Genomic DNA, 16870 nt, shown 5'->3' on the forward strand with positions numbered 1-16870 from the left:
TTCAGTTTTGTATGAATATTTAGTAAAACTTTTACAGCTGTTTTTAATTTTTTTTTACTATCACACATTGTTATACCCTATTTAAATGGTAAATATGGCTGCTTTGTTTAATCTATTTAATTTAGACGATCCAGTGGACACACTGGACAGATTTGGGCCTAATAAACTTAAAACTTTGAGAGCTTAATTATTCAAAAGGCCAGCAGGCATTTTCAAACTCTCACCAGAACGGGAAGTAATACAAAATGCTCCAGTACTCTAGTCTATTCATCAACAAAATCAAAGTTTGGATGATTTGAGACTTAAATATTTGTGAATTGTCGATCTAGTAACAAGCACTGATGGATGAGACTGTCTGGTGTGGTGTTTTGTGCAGATTGATGTTGTTACTGGTGTACTGAGGATTACAATGGACCTGGACTTTGAGACAAAACAATTTTTCAACCTGACCATACTTGCTGCGGATAAAGGGGTACCCAGCCTTCAGAGCCAGACTTTTGTGGAGGTCGAGGTCAGTGTCCCACATTTCATATAATTTCACATTTACAATATATGGATGAAAAACAGTTATTATAAAAATTACCTACAGCAGTGGTTTTCAATTATTTTGTGTCACACCCACCCTAGAGGACATAGCACATAGCACTCTTGAACCCCCCCCCCCCCCCCCCCTAATGTTGAGTTAACAGGCACAGTTAGCTTAGCATATGGTTGGCATGAAAAGATAACTGCATTTGTTAACTCAACTCGTTAACGCTGCTCGTTAGCCACAGTTTTTATGGTAATGTATTTTTTTGTACCTTCAATAGAAACAAGCAATTAACCACAATAAATCTTAGTCTAAAACATTCAGAGCATGAATAAATATCATTAATTGTCTTAAAATGAAATTCTTTCATTTGATAATACATATTTTCATAAAGGGCACCGCCTTCTTCTCAAAAGTTCCACGAAGCAATAAATCGCCAAAGTCCACATCGATGTGGACTTGGACAAAGTGCGAATCAAATGGTAAAATAGAAAATGGCCTGTATTTGATATAGCGCCTTCTAGAGTCCTGGAACCCCCCAAGGCGCTTTACAACACAATCAGTCATTCACCCATTCACACACTGGTGGGGATGAACTACAATGTAGCTACAGCTGCCCTGGGGCGCACTGACAGAGGCGAGGCTGCCGAGCACTGGCGCCACCGGTCCCTCCGACCACCACCAGCGTGGGTTAAGTGTCTTGCCCAAGGACACAACGACAGCGACACTGAGCGGGGCTCAAACCTGCAATCTTCCGATTACGGGGCGAGCACGTAACTCCTGTGCCACCGTCGCCCCGTGCAAATGGGGCGTGGCCAATTTCCACACATTAGAATTGGGACATTCTATGCATTTGCACACCTGGACGGGAACGGGCAAATGAAGGGCGCAAGGGTGGAAGTGCGAGTATTGGAATCGAGCCATAGGTTGATTCTTCTGCTGGCTTAAACAGGCAGCCGGCTGATTTGTCTGAATGCTGCTGCCATCTAGTGACTGGAGGCTGGTTTTGAATTCATGCATGAAAAAAGTGATAATAACAATGGGTTGTCTTGCCTCTTGGCCCTCTAACACCTCCATGTCCTCCCAGGGGGACATGCTCCACTAATCGAGAAGCACTGACCCACAGCTGGATCATTCTGCCCTAATTAAAGTGAACTATCTATTTTCTTCAGGTGGTGAATATCAATGAAAATCTGTATGCTCCCTACTTCACCGAATTTGCTGTGAGAGGCTCGGTGAAGGAGAACTCTCGCGCAGGAACAAGTGTCCTGACTGTCAGCGCCAAAGACGATGACAAGGGACGAGATGGTGTGCTGGGGTACTTCATCCATGGAGGCAGCGGACTGGGCACTTTCACCATCGACGAAGACACAGGTGTGACATTAGATCAATTTCAAACCTATTTATGTAAAGTGGAAATCCAATAATATGCATGTTTAGAATACTGAACTGAACGAATGGCTGACGCCAAATTGAACCATTTTGTAAGATGTTGATGACAGGATGGTTGTAACTCCTGTTTTACTGGTTAATCTATCACCAATGGCCTCTGTAACTGACTATGATGTCTTTGGGACACATGTGTTTGTGCACTCGGGTTGAGGGGAGTGTGAAGCACAGTCCCAGTCAGTGGTTTTGATGGGACCTCACATGGGAGCTGTGTACTGGGAGATCATTACTGTAATGATGGCAGTCAGACAGGCAGCTGCACTGGCTGGGCCTCAGGCTGTGTCGTATAACTCACCCAGCTCTGTGCAGATAACGTCGATCAAGGCTCTCCTGCAGAGCAGACCATATTTTCTATGATTGAGAAATAAGTGTGACTTATTTAAGAGGCGTGACCTAGAATAAGAATTGCGACTGAAATAGGTGTGAGCGAGATGGCTTTCTTTTCCCATAAAGAAGTGTTGCAGAACCTTGCAGCTGAAACATGTATGATGCTGAAGTTCTTTGTGCCTCTCTCCGTGGTGCTGAAACTTTCAAACTCAGTTTCTCATTCTTCCCACATCATGATCTGCGGGGAGTATGACTTCATATGCATTTGATCATGTAGTGCCATCAGCCATCAAATGCACATTGTTAAGAGATGAGGTAAAAACTGGAACATTTTTGTTTATCTGTTTGTTATTGGGCTATTTGAATGTAAATATTCTATTGCTGTTCTGCAAACTAAAAGGATTAATTGAAATGTACTATAATTAATTAACTATATTATTGCAGTTAGACTTTTGTGGACTTTTTCAAATATTGTAGACATAATTTTATAATTATTGGTATTGAATGTAGATTTGTGTTCAGTAATTTATCTGTTCAGAATCAATAAAACCATGAATAGTATGCAATCTCTTTATATATGAAATACCTGTTTGCTGCTAGCAAAAGCTCGATTTAAAAAAGTAATGAAACCAAGATGTAAATGTAAAAGCAATCAGCAGAAGTAACTGTTCATTTTAGCTTCGCATTTATCAATATTTAGATTGTTTTCTACTTTGTAGTCATTTTTTCTCCCCTCATGTTGCACCACTGTATATAACCTACTCTGGAGGCCTGTATTGATATTTAACTAGGCTAATTAGTATTGACTGTAGTATTGGGTGAAGCACATGGACAAGGAGGGTGTCCCTGTCCCTTATCTCCTCCCCAGCTCTAATGTGGTTTTATAAATGTGGTGTAAAAAAGTAGTACTTTTTATTTCTTCTTCCAAATATCTTAGAGCTGATGGGGTATTAATTAAAAAACCTCACAATCTGTAAGTTTCTGGTAATGGAATGGAATCATTTGGGCCCTATAGGGTCTGAGGTAGGGCAGATGTCATTAGATCCCATTAGATCAGAGTCCATTTCAACACTTTTGGGTTTTGTTAAAGTATTTGTTGTAAACTGTAGTATTTTATTTATGCAAGAAAACAACTTAAATCAAGACCTAATAACAAAAGCAACAAAAGCAATTAATCAAAAAGATCAACAATTGATATAGAATTACCAATAACACTACCTTAAACAAACTTAAACAACTAAACACAACAGGAAGAAGATGCGTAGGGGTCACAAATCATTTTTTCTAACTGTTTTTAGTCGAGTTTCTCTTTTCTTCTTTAAAAGCACAATAAAAAATACCTGTTGGGTGATTCAACAGTTACACATTAAAATGGAATAATTACAGAAAAGCAATCTAATATAAAAAAGTTAATTAATTTAGTTTTAAATTAATTAGTAATAAATTAAAATGTATCAATTAAAAAAACAGCAGAAAACCACTACTAGATTGTCTGATTGGGACAAAGACTCAGATAATCAGAAAATCATCAAAAAATGAATAACGCATACCTAAACTCTTCCTAATATTGCAGCTTAAGTCAAAATGTTATGACTCTAAAGTGTTTTGGTAACACTTTACAACGATGGTTCCTTTATTAATGTTACTTAGTGCATTATTAAGCATTAATAAACAAAGGAGCCCTTTATTATCATTGCTGTTATTGTTAACTATTAACTGTCCTTAAGGTATACTTAATACGTGATTTAATATTCTATTAATGCTTAATAATAAGTAACGTTAATAAAATAACCTTTATTGTAAAGTGTTACCAGCGTTTTAAAATGGTAAATAAATGGTAAACAGCCTGTATTTGTAGAGCACCTTCTTAGGGTTCAAGAACCCCCCAAGGTGCTTCACAACACAATCAGTCTTTCACACATTCACAAGCCGGTGATGATGAGCTACGATGTAGCCACAGCTGCCCTGGGGAGCACTGACGGACTGCAAAACACGGGTGTCACCGGCCCCTCTGTCCACCAGCAAGCAAGGTGGCTTAAGTGTATCGCCCAAGGACACAACAGCAGCATTCTCTGGCAGGAGCCGGGATCAAACCTGCAACCTTCCAATTACTGGACAACCCGCTCTACATCCTGAGCTACTACTGCTCTTAAAAATCCAAATGTGGAAAAGCTGCTTGTTTTTCATCCCCTCCAAGTGGTCAAATCATTTATATAAAAGCTAAACCTGCCAGTCTCTTATCGCTCCTGTAATGTGTTTGTAAACTTCCCTCCCAGCTGCTGCATGGACCAGGAGATAAACCTAACTGCAAACCCTTCAAAGGCGCTTCAGACCCTTTCTCCTACAGGTTTTTGGTGTTTTGATGGCCGCCCTGCTGGGAAAACGCCACTTCCATGAAGGAGTTCTGATCTGCGTGCACCGTACCACTCATGTTTACGTCGCTGCACATCCTCCAAGGCGGAACGCCGAGCAGTGTTAATTTACTCGACAGCAATCGTAAACCTAAAGCTGATTGGCGTTGTTTAATTATATTTGCATATGCTTTCACACGTGTGAGAAAATCCCGCCGCTGTACGCAGCTGAAGCCTTCTGTACCGTTGTTGTTATTCGCTCTGGCATTAAAACCTCAGCGAGGAGCATCACAGCCAGCGAGAACGTTTATTGAGTGCAGATTTTCCAGGGGAAATCAAACTGCTTGTTAGAGCAGAAAGTGAAGGGAGAGGGGAGTGGAAGTGAAGTGAAGAGAGGAAGGAAGAGGATGAAGGGGGAGTCGGGAGTACATAAAAAGTGTCAGAAGAAAATATGGCTTTCTTCCTTCATGACTTTTATTTTTTCATATTTTGAGCATTTTTTTTCGTGTAGTTTTTCTTGTAGTTTTCCTTCTAATGTAACCAATGCAATTCTAGAGCTTTTGTTTGCACCAGATGAGAAAAAGCAGCAAGAAGAAGTTTTTCTCTTCCATATAAGAGTTGGTTTCCGCTGTTTGGAAGGTGGCGTTGTCAGCTGCTGTCAGCACTGGACTCTGTCCTTCTGCTGTGCATTTAGCTGCCATGTTGAGTGACTCTTTTCTGGCTGCTTGTCAATCTGTTTCTCTTAGTGCCAAACAAGGATGAGGAAGGCACTGAGAGATAGTGGAGGGGGAAAAAAAGAGAAAAGAATCAATTTTGTTGAGTCTTTTTTAAACATATTTATTACCTAATCTCCTCTGGCATCATTTTTGTGTCTGTTGTCTAAAATAATATCAATCTAGTTTCTTTTAAATTGATATTTATGCTTCTGATGAATCAATCAATGCACTAATAAATGGAATGAGATCCTTCTCTCTCAAAAGAGATGTTGGATCTCTGCCTTACACCCGCAGCTCTCTGCACTTCAGAGCGAAATTTGTATTCTTGTCATCGGCTAAGGGAGGGAAGCACGCCCTGCAATTTCTCATTGAATGGCTGTCAGAAGTGGCTGCTCCTCTATTAGGGGGCTTGTGGGCTCTGGTGTTTGTCATAGTCAGGATAAAGTATTCTTTAAGTTACAGGGAACACCTTTAAGAAGCAGACATTTCACATTTATTAAAAATTAATGGCCGGTGTTTTTTTTCTGCCTTCTTTTATGGCATACGCAGAGCTATTTCTCAAGAGAAAAACGATCACTATATAATGTCATCAGTCTCAGCATTGATTATTTGTTGGCATTAATTAGTTAGTTGGATCACAAAACCTGCTCCTTAGACAGGGAAGTTGAGCGGACTTGACGAATGGTTGTAAACTCAACTGTACGGGCAAACTTCTGGATCAGAAAATTTGGCATGACCCTTCAGTTTTGACTTTTATTTATTTATTTTATTTTAGGTGCACTCTGTGAAGTGTGTTATTTATGGTGAGAATGGATGCTGTCAAGTCCGATTTAGATGGAATCCAATGAATAGCGGCTGTCGGTTTTAAAGTTCAAAGAGCTTTTGAAACGGCCAGCTCTGTTTTCCTTGGCCGTCAGTCTGTCGGGCTCTCTGACAGAGATGAGATGTGGTTGGAAAAGGACACGGTCAAGGACGACAGGGCAAGGATGCGTTTCAGCAAATACTTTTACTATGCACCGAGCGTGCCTCGGGTGGCTGCTTAGTCCTAATCTAACACCAAGTCTGTGGCTGCAAATTCCTGTGACGATGTGGGGCTGAAACGGACGTTCAGCAACAGCAGAAAGGTACAAACAAGCAAGAAAGATATAATTTCAGCAGAAAAGCTCATTTTTGCAGGATAAGTTCTTAAAGAAGCAAAGTGTCTTTTTACCATTAATCTCTGGAAATATCCATTGAAATGTGGTTGAAAATGAATTAAATGACGCCCAGTTGTTATTGGCAGGTTTGTAACATATAACCATAAAAATCGTGTCTAAAATACATGGGAGTGGGTCTAACCCCAGTTTCACACTGCAAGCATCAGCAGAACGGAACGGCAGCGAAGCGGCACCGCTTCAAATAGAATCCAGTCATAGTCTATGGAGTGTTTCAAACCAGCCGCGACGCAGCAATTTCCAGGCGCATCCCAGAAGCGGCATGCCACGCTGCGCCGCTAAAGATAGGATCGAGTTCTATTTTTTCCGCGAGCTGCTTTTGGGACACGTCAATTTCTGCAGTTCACATCAATCAAATAAAATCAAAGATACTTTATTTATCCCAGAGGGAAATTAGAGTTTCGGTACACACAATTCAGAGATCAGACATACATGGGCAAGACACATGACAAGAAATGGTGTCTGTGGTAATTCGCAACCCTGAGTCGCGCTACCTTAATAGAGATAAGAGGGGTTACATGAGGATTGGTTCAGGTGGAGGGGAAAAAAGGCACTTCAGAGTTACCCTCCCACCAGGAGGGCAGCTTTGCTCTGCAAAAAAAAAAAAAAAAAAACACCTCAGACAGATATGCAACAGACTTCAGACAACACAACATAAATGTCCACTGGGTAGGGTGGTGGGTTGGGACTATCCCCACTTCAGTTCCTGCAGCCACGATAAGCAGCGCATGTCACCTCAGTGTGGATGGGGGAGGAGCATTGAGGGTTGGAGGGTTGTAGTGACCTTGGAATATTTCAGCGGCCTTCCCGCAGTCCCACCCAGGCTGGGAAAGGAGACAGAGTTGAGTTGCCATAGCGACGGCACATTCCACATATCTTCTGAGGGGGGAGTTTTCGTTGGAGCCTTGCAGGCCCAAGGACGCCAGATTCCGATTAGAAATTGTTTTGGGGCCAGACAGAGATAATTTCCTCTCTGTCTTACAGTTTGTTGGTCCTCAACCTCTCAAAATCCCAATAATGGACATTAATCTATCCCAATCCGTGCTGATTCGTCCACTCTCTCCTTGATGGCATCCATCTTTTGTGCCAAAGAATGAATCTCCGCCAAAGTCCCAAGGTTACGATTCATCTAGACAATTATTTGAGTCTGTGGATTCACAGCGTGGTGCAAACCACCTCTGAGCTCCGGGATCAGGCCAATATTCCTCGACAGCTCCTTAATTTTCTGCCAAGCCAGGTAGCCTCCAAGGCCAATGAGCAGGAAACCTGACACCAACACCACGAATATCCACACGTCTTCAGAGTCCTCCACAGACAGCTGAGATAAACAAATCAAGTTCCACTGTTTCCAGCAGTCCATGATGTGTCCAACTGGGTCTGTCCCGGAGGGGCATCCGGGAGCCCCTTCTCCCGTTCTCATCGTTGAAAAAATGTTATCAATCGCATTGAGAGAACAACTGAGGAGATTCATTTTGGTGAATTTCAGTTTCCAGTTTCCAGAAAAATGCAGAAGCAGCCGTGCGCCCAGCACACACAGACAGACAAAGGCCTTGAGGATAAGATATGGAGGAGAGGAGGAAAATAAAGCGTCTTCACCCTCCAAGAGCCGGAAGAAGAAAAATGCGACACACACATAGTGCGAGACAGGAAACCACACGGTTTCAGTGTAAAATCCCCGGTTATTTTCAAAATAAAATGCAACATTGCGATGTTATATATAACTTACGTCAGTACTTGTGACCGAACGGCTTTGTTAACCACCAGTTTTTTTCGAGACGTACAGTTGTGTGATTCCTCGCGGGGGTTGTGATCTCTCGATGAGGAAGGTGTCAGAAGTCTTGAGGGATTTAGAATCTCGCGAGTACAGCGAGGAAGCCCTTTCGCGGCCAAGACTCTCCCGGTGGGAAAAGGACCGCTTAGAAGTTCGCGAGTGAGCCGCTCCACTGCTGTTCCGTTCCACTGATGCTTGCAGTGTGAAACTGGGGTAGGGTGTTTCTCAGTGTCAAGGAATCTTGCCATGCCTTTTAAGGTGCCTTGGTTACAAGGACACTGTCCTTCCTTGGCTAAAGAAAATGGTTCAGTGGGACAGAATTAGCTTGCGTGACCGCAGTGGTCACATCATGTGATGCATGAGGTAAGGTTATATTTCATATATATAAGTTTCAATATAAATGTATAACGATCCTTTAACTTTTTTAGTTGTGTACATTTTGGTTTAATTAAATACGTAAGCGAGTTAGTTCCTGCTTGCAACCAAAGCTGCAACTACTAAGCAACTAATCTGATAACTGCTTTGGATCTAAAAAACATTTTAGATAATTAGTTGACTTACATTTAAACTGTAAATTTGCCCCCAGTGTAGCTGCTGGCTCCTGATCCCCATCCTTTTGTAAATACTGCACCGTTCTGTATTCTGGGAAATTTTTGACCAAGAGAAGGCAACAAGGCACCTCACATATGTGCTCAGTTAGCTAAACGGCGAACAAACGGAGGACAGTAGCCTCAGTAGCACATGAACATTGGAACACGCTTAAATTGTATTAGTACTATGGCCAACAGAAAACAAGTTTATGAAGGTAATTCCACTAAATCCCTCTCACGTAAATTGATTTCAGCACCTTTTTATCTGTGGATACTTTAAGTACTGTCCAGAATGAGCCGTTTCAGGGCTCTGTCACTTTAAGAAAAGAAGCTGGAGCTGGCCACGCCCACCCATCCTCACTCAGGCTGCTGTAAGCTGAGAAGCTCATTCAGTGCTGATAATGGCTGCTTCTTCAGCAGCAGCTGCTATTCTGCAGGTGGGAGGTTTGCTAATTTCCCTGTTTGGTGCATCACTTTTTGAAACGTCCTGTTTTAGGCACAAAATTCCTAAACCCGATCACTGAAAGAAAAATGAATGGATGTTTTTTAAGTTTGGAGTGTTTCTAGAGGCAGTATTGGCCCACATGGCAGCACAAAATGATTCAAATGTTGAGTGTTGCACATTGTCAGAGATTAGTTGAAGTCGTGAAGATCTTTAATGTACTTTTAAAAAAATACTGAAAGATAACATAATTAAGCACAATAGAGTAACACGGATGGATGAACATGAATAATTAAGACTAAGTTGTGATATTTTGTTGTTTGTTTGTCTTTTCTCTAACTTTGCAATACGATTGATCTGGAGGGTGATAGGTAAAGAATACGCCTCAGCTTCAGCCTGTTCCTTGGTTCCAGGACTGTAAGCTTCTGCTTCTGCGTACTGAGACACACAACACCATTATCCGTCCTTGTGAGGGCTCTCCAACGCTTACTTTCTAACAGCACACCTTCAACTCCAACAGAGAAAATAAATCATTGAATTTATTTGAAGAAAATGCACCGGTGTCTTCTTTTTTGTCTACTTCAGTTCTGCAGCAGTAAGTAGCTGGAGATCAATCCTCCCAACAGCTTTGCATAATGAGCTTTTTTAATTATGGTTTGATTTAGATAAAAAATATTTTGGTTTCATTTAGCCCCAACTTTTACTTTGTATTTAGTTTTGTACACAAATCTATGCAGATTTAAGACAAAATTCATTAAGTAAACTCAGACTTAAAGAAGGGCGTGTGTTTACAAGGTGATTCTCCACTTCTGCATCTATTTAACATTAATTGTGCGTGTGATTAACACTAGATCAGGCTCTCTCAGCTTTTTGACAAACACATTTGTCTTTGCTCTCATTTTATTTAGTTAAAACAAATAATCAAAATATTTCAAACCGGCTGCTGCAGGTGTGTTGAGCATTTGGGAGTCGATGGGCTGCCTAGCTCTTTCTTGTGATCAGGCTGATAAAATAAACAACACGATGGATATTATTAAGTTTTTCAAGCATGTTTCAGTAGAAAACGTGGCTCAGCTGGAGTTCAGCGGTCATGGCAAAGTGCACGCTTGACTTCTTTAAACTCTAAAACTGGACTGTGAACTCATGGGTGTTTGTGTGTCATTTTCTGAGTTTGGACAGCCCTGCATGACTGATTTATTAAAACAGAGGCGCCCATTTGTCATCTGCTGTGAGTGTTCTGTTTGTCCCTAAAGAGGTCACCAAAGCTGTCAGCTACTCATCTTCCTTAAGGCCACTAAGCACGCTTCAGTCATTGTGTATGAGTGTCTGGGTGTCATTGTGGTTTTTTTGTGAGTGCAGGGTAGTTCAGCGTATGCTTAGCACCGAGCAAACAGCAGCAGGAGCACTTTGGTCAGCTGTGATTAGTTGTAGAGCTGCTGAAACATTGAAGGTGACTACTGCAGCGCCGCTAATGCCTGTGAATGTCACTGAAGCCGGGGCTCAAAGTTTAGACTAAATTTATGTCTTTGCCTCTGGAAGCTTAGTATTCAAAGAGTTTCCCCTGAGACCTTTTAAGGATGTATTCTCCTGATAACATCCAATCTACACCTCCACACAGACACGTGTGCACTCACAAACACACACTTAGCCACATTCCCCAACCAAGTCACAACTGCATTAATGTTTCTTTGTGCTTCAACAGGAGTGATTTATACTGCTGGCAACCTGGACTGTGAGACCAGAAACTCTTACTGGCTCACCGTGTTCGCCACAGACAGAGGAGCTGCTCCCAAGTCAGCTTCTATTCAAGTCTTTATTCAGGTAAATCAATCTTCACTGTAGTTGATGCACAAGAGGGATTTTCCTAATACAAGTAGTATAAATAGAGATAGATGTAGAGATAGAGGCATGGAAAAGTAGAGAAAGGGGGATGTAGAGGAGTAGCCCGGTAGATGTAGAGACAGACAGGTAGATGTAGAGGTATAGAGGTAGAGATAGACTGGGAAATGTAGAGGTATAGAGAGGTAGATGTAGAGGTATAGAGGTAGAGATAGACAGGGAAATGTAGAGGCATAGAGAGGTAGATGTAGAGGTATAGAGAGGTAGATGTAGCGGTATAGAGGTAGAGATAGACAGGGAAATGTAGAGGTATAGAGAGGTAGATGTAGAGGTATAGAGAGGTAGATGTAGAGGTATAGAGGTAGAGATAGACAGGGAAATGTAGAGGTATAGAGAGGTAGATGTAGAGGTATAGAGTTAGAGATAGACAGGGAAATGTAGAGGCATAGAGAGGTAGATGTAGAGGTATAGAGAGGTAGATGTAGAGGTATAGAGGTAGAGATAGACAGGGAAATGTAGAAGTATAGAGAGGTAGATGTAGAGGTATAGAGAGGTAGATGTAGAGGTATAGAGGTAGAGATAGACAGGGAAATGTAGAGGTAAAGAGAGGTAGATGTAGAGGTATAGAGGTAGAGATAGACAGGGAAATGTAGAGGTATAGAGAGGTAGATGTAGAGGTATAGAGGTAGAAATAGACAGGGAAATGTAGAGGTATAGAGAGGTAGATGTAGAGATAGAGGCATAGAAAAGTAGAGAAAGTGGGATGTAGAGGAATAGACAGGTAGATGTAGAGGTAGAGAGGTAGAGATAGACAGGTTGATGTAGAGATGGACGGGGAGATGTAGAGGCATACAGAGGTAGATGTAGAAATAGAAAGAGGAAAAGGGAGAGGCATAGGGAGGTAGATGAGCTAGATGTAGAAATAGAGACATAGAAAGCTAGACAGGTAGAGGTATAGAGAGGTATGTAGAGGTAGAGCTTGGTAGATGTAGAATGAGAGGCAGAGAGGTGTGGAGAGAGGTAGCAAGAGAGGCAGAGGTAGAAAGAGATCATTTTGGGATTAAAAATAATTTGTCACACTTAAGAGGGTGGATCAGAAATTATAATTGCATTATTTAAAGACAAATAACTTTACCTTTGTTTATATTTTGTTATGATGTTAGAATCAAACAAGCTAATTAGCCAAATCTGAATAAAGCTGTATAAATACCATTTTACCAGCGGAGCACTTTAACCCGTCTTCCCCTGATACTAACAGATACAGATTATCTCTAAAGCCGCTTGTTTTAGTTTTCATGCAATGAGGAGATGAAGAAGTGGAAAAACAAGCTTTCCTGGGAATTTGTAGGACACGGTGTGCTGTCTTTGGAGTCATACTTAGTGGACTGATTTGATTAAGAGTCACACTAAAGCTAGTTTTCCAGGAGCACTACTCATAGGTGCGGGAGGGGGAGGGGGGCTTCTACTTGTCCATCTAGTCAAGATAATTTGAGCTTCTGCAGGAGCTCCACTTTACTGTCCTGACGAACCCATCCACGGTCTGTCAGAGTAATGTATGAAGTTCGTTTTCTCTGAAAAATAAATCTCCCTTTCAGTTATTTTATGTCTTTTGTTTTTTTAAGATCATTGTCACTTACTGTTGTTGTCTGACAGACTTTAAAGACTTATTTTATTACTGATTTATCAAGAAAATTTGACAGAAAAAGATGAATAAACAAAAAATTTAATGAGTTATCTTAAAAATGAAATTTTTATACTTTATCTAATACACTACAATAAATCGGCCGGTCGATATATTCATTTTTTTTCTACATAAACCATCAGCTAAAATTATTTTTAAAAGCCCATAAAAAATATACTTTTTAATCAGGCACCCGTGTGGCCAACTATCACCACTACTAGACTGAAGAAAATACTCGAAGGACCCCAACACACCTTATTTAAACATTTTTTGAGTTTGTTTTATATGTGAAGTTCAATAAATATTAAGATTAATTGACTTATTTAATTAATATGTGTTCAGTTGTCTTTCACAATCAATGTGCAGCGAAAACGTGTGTGTGTGTATATATATGTTTATATATATATATATGTATATACAGTATGTGTGTGTATATATATGTTTATATATATATATATGTATATACAGTATGTGTGTATATATATATGTTTATATATATATATATATATATATATATATATATATATGTATATACAGTATGTGTGTATATATATATATATATATATATATATATATATGTATATATATATATATGTATGTATGTATATGTATGTATATATATATATGTATGTATGTATGTATGTATGTATATGTATTAGGGGTTGCATGACTTAATTTTTTTTAAAGTCGACAGTCAAGTAATGAAAATCGAGTCGACTTCGACTAGTCGTTGATGACGTCATACACCTGAAGCGGCGGTGGGGGGTGGGGGGGGTCGGTTGGTTCGCTGGAGTTTTTGACAATTATAATTGCGCCCGCATTTTCAAAGTTAAACACATTTCTTTTAACAACGGTAGTTTCTGCTTCAGCCCTCTCCCCCCTCCCCCTGCACAGCGGCCGCAAACTCACTGATGCGCCTGCAGCCTCTCGGAGTTCCTGCTGCTCTAAACATTAAAATAATTATTTCATTTTCTGTTCCTCACTTCTGATTACCTTCAGTGGTGTCTGTGTGTTGCAACCACCAGGTACAAAAACTAACTTGTTTTTATTTGACTATTTTTCTGTCCTGTCTGTTTATTATCTTCCTGCATCTCCTCTCAATCCTAAAGAGAAACTGCTACCTGGGTTCATAAATATTCACCTTATGAGTTACCTTTGAACTGCAGTTCTAAAAGATCTACCAACCGCAAAAACAGCGGAGTGCTCGCCGGCCGCATCAGTGAGGTGCGTCACCGGAGGACAAAACAGATGATGTGCCTCGATCCACAGCAGCGGGGTGCATCAGGCAAAAATAAAAGACAGAAAACATAAAAGGAAATGAGCCGACATGAACGATCGCGTTACATTTGTTTTTGAGGTGGCGACACCTGATTTTGAGTGGTGACACCCGATTTGATAATGTTACTGTGGCCGTGCTCAGGACGCAGATGTGAGGAGCGCGTCACCAATCAGAGCTTTGCATGCGCAAGCTGGTTAAGATTAGGATGGGCGTGAGGGGAAGGTTAAATTGCAAGAGGGTAAAGGTCACAATTTGGTTAAATATTCGTTTTACGGCAGGTGTCAGTACCGACGCTCTGGCACAGCGTCGCGCCTCCTTCTCGATCCAGATGCGCAGGGGCTTGTCACCTGCTGTCTTTTCCGAGGACTGCATCTTGTCATTATCACATGACAGCGACTAGTCGATGACAGGCATAAAACGTCACTACAGAGCAGTGAGGTCGACTAGTCGACTAGTTCATACAACCCCTAATATGTATATATATATATATATATATATATATATATATATATATATATATATATATATACATATATAAATATATATATGTATATATATATATATATATATATATATATATATATATATATATATATATATATATGTGTATATATATATATATATGTATGTATATATATACATACATATGTATATATGTACACACATATATACGTATATATGTATATGTATATATATATATATATATATATATATATATATATATATATATATATATATATATATATGTATATATATATATATATATATATATATATATATACATATATATATATATATATATATGTATATATATATATATATATATATATATATATATATATATATATATATATATATATATATATATATATATATAAATCGGTCTTAATAATCGGCTTTAGATATCGGCCATCTGCAACAAAATTCTTTTAAAATCGGTTACGGCTCTACTACAATTATGTATTTGCCTTTTAAATTACAGATATTGAATTTGCTTGTGAATTTGTCCCAATTAAAGGATCCCAAATTAGATGAAGAGTAATGCGATTAAAACGACACAAAGCCAAAAGGCTGCTTTTGATGGAAAACCTTCACGTAGTTAATATGATTGCAGATTTAATGCATTCATTTAAAAACGGCATTATGTATTCACTCAGGTTATCTTTGTCTGACGTTGAAGTTTGTTTGCTAATCTGAAGCAAGGAGAAATTCAAAATCAGGAAATACATTTTTAATACATAAAATATTGAATAAACAACATTGGATTAAACACACAGAGAAACCTTGATGTTCTGCTGTTTCCAAACATGCAAATCTGTTCTCACTGATCTGCAATCATGAAATTATTTATGAGGTCTGCTGAAAGGTTATAGGGTCTTTCTTTGTGTGTCAGTGATGAATGTTCAAAGCCTGTCAACGTGTAACTGCAGGCTATGCTTATTATTATATATTCTTGGGAAGCAGCGCGCCCTAAATGAGAGTAAGATGGCAAAAACAATAAATGTGTTACTCTGTGAAATGGTAATTGTGTTTAGTCTGTGAGCGAGCAACACAGACCTCGGCTTCAGCTTCTCGGGAGCAGATCTATTGGTAAAAAACTGAAACACACATCACCGTTGCTCCTCTGGTCCGCCTGGGATGAAATCAGCAGCATGTTAAGAAACAAGCAGCCTTTTCTGGCCTCCGGGTATTCCAGCGTGGTGATCTGATTGGGTGCCGTTTTTCCCGGCCTTTTCATCACAGACAAAAAGTGAGAGATTAATCAGGAGCAGGTGCTTCTCATTCACCGCTTGAACTCTCTTGGCTCTCTGCGCCTCTCAGCAAATGCTCAATCAACTCTCTGTTTACCATAAATATTCCAGATATGCGCCGTTAGAAGGGGAATTAATTCACAGTGCTTTTAAAGTGTGACACCCATGACATTTTCGGGTAAATAAATTTCCATGTTGTGATTGATAACAGATCAGCCCAGATACAGACTAAGGTTGATTAGCAAGCGCTCTGAAAATGGCTAATACTTTTGCTTTGTTTATTCACACTGTTTGACCAAGATTCATAGTGTTGGTTTGCTACAAACTTACATATCGTGCATTTAATCTTTTTAAGCTCATCTTTTCTCCAAATGATCATATTTATTATTCCTTTCACTCTTCAGGTTGAAGATGTCAACGATAACGCTCCCCTCACCTCAGATCCGATCTACCACCCAGTCGTCATGGAGAACTCTCCAAAGGAGGTGTCAGTCATTCGTATTGAGGCGCAGGACCCCGATCTCACAGCCACACCCAGTCGTCTAAGTTACCGCATTACTGCTGGAAACCCGCAGAACTTCTTCTCTATCAACCCCAAAACGGGTACGGTTCACACACACAAGACTCTAAATGAATGAGATGCACCTGGATGATCGATGTGGTGTTTGATAGTGACAGGATGATTCGCTTGAGGCAGTTTCCTGAAAATAAGTAGAAAAAAAATCAATGCAGGCATAAAAAGAATGTGCATAGTTTTAAAAGAAAGGCATCAACTGAGATTCAAACTGCACATCACTGTACGAGTCACCTGACTAGTAACACTGATGTTTCGCCCAATTTAAGTGAATGCCATCACCAGCTGACATCATTGTTGCAAACATTTTGGTGCACATCAAAGGTAATTTGTTCATCTAGTTTTTGTCAGGGTGAA

The 16870-nt window shown here is 40.0% G+C and overlaps 1 protein-coding gene across 2 annotated transcripts in view; it reads left to right on the forward strand.

Moving 5' to 3' along the window:
• Positions 1–16870, forward strand: part of LOC107386964 (protocadherin Fat 3) — a 124073-nt gene that overhangs the window by 4113 nt on the left and 103090 nt on the right. For both annotated transcript variants that reach the window (XM_054730869.2, XM_054730871.2), the window contains exons 2-5: positions 377–511; positions 1702–1903; positions 11092–11210; positions 16344–16542. In XM_054730869.2, coding sequence (XP_054586844.2) covers positions 377–511; positions 1702–1903; positions 11092–11210; positions 16344–16542 — 655 coding nt within the window. The remainder of the gene's footprint in view (positions 1–376; positions 512–1701; positions 1904–11091; positions 11211–16343; positions 16543–16870) is intronic.

Source organism: Nothobranchius furzeri, chromosome 10, assembly GCF_043380555.1.
Source record: "Nothobranchius furzeri strain GRZ-AD chromosome 10, NfurGRZ-RIMD1, whole genome shotgun sequence".
In the NCBI taxonomy this organism is placed as follows: domain Eukaryota; kingdom Metazoa; phylum Chordata; class Actinopteri; order Cyprinodontiformes; family Nothobranchiidae; genus Nothobranchius; species Nothobranchius furzeri.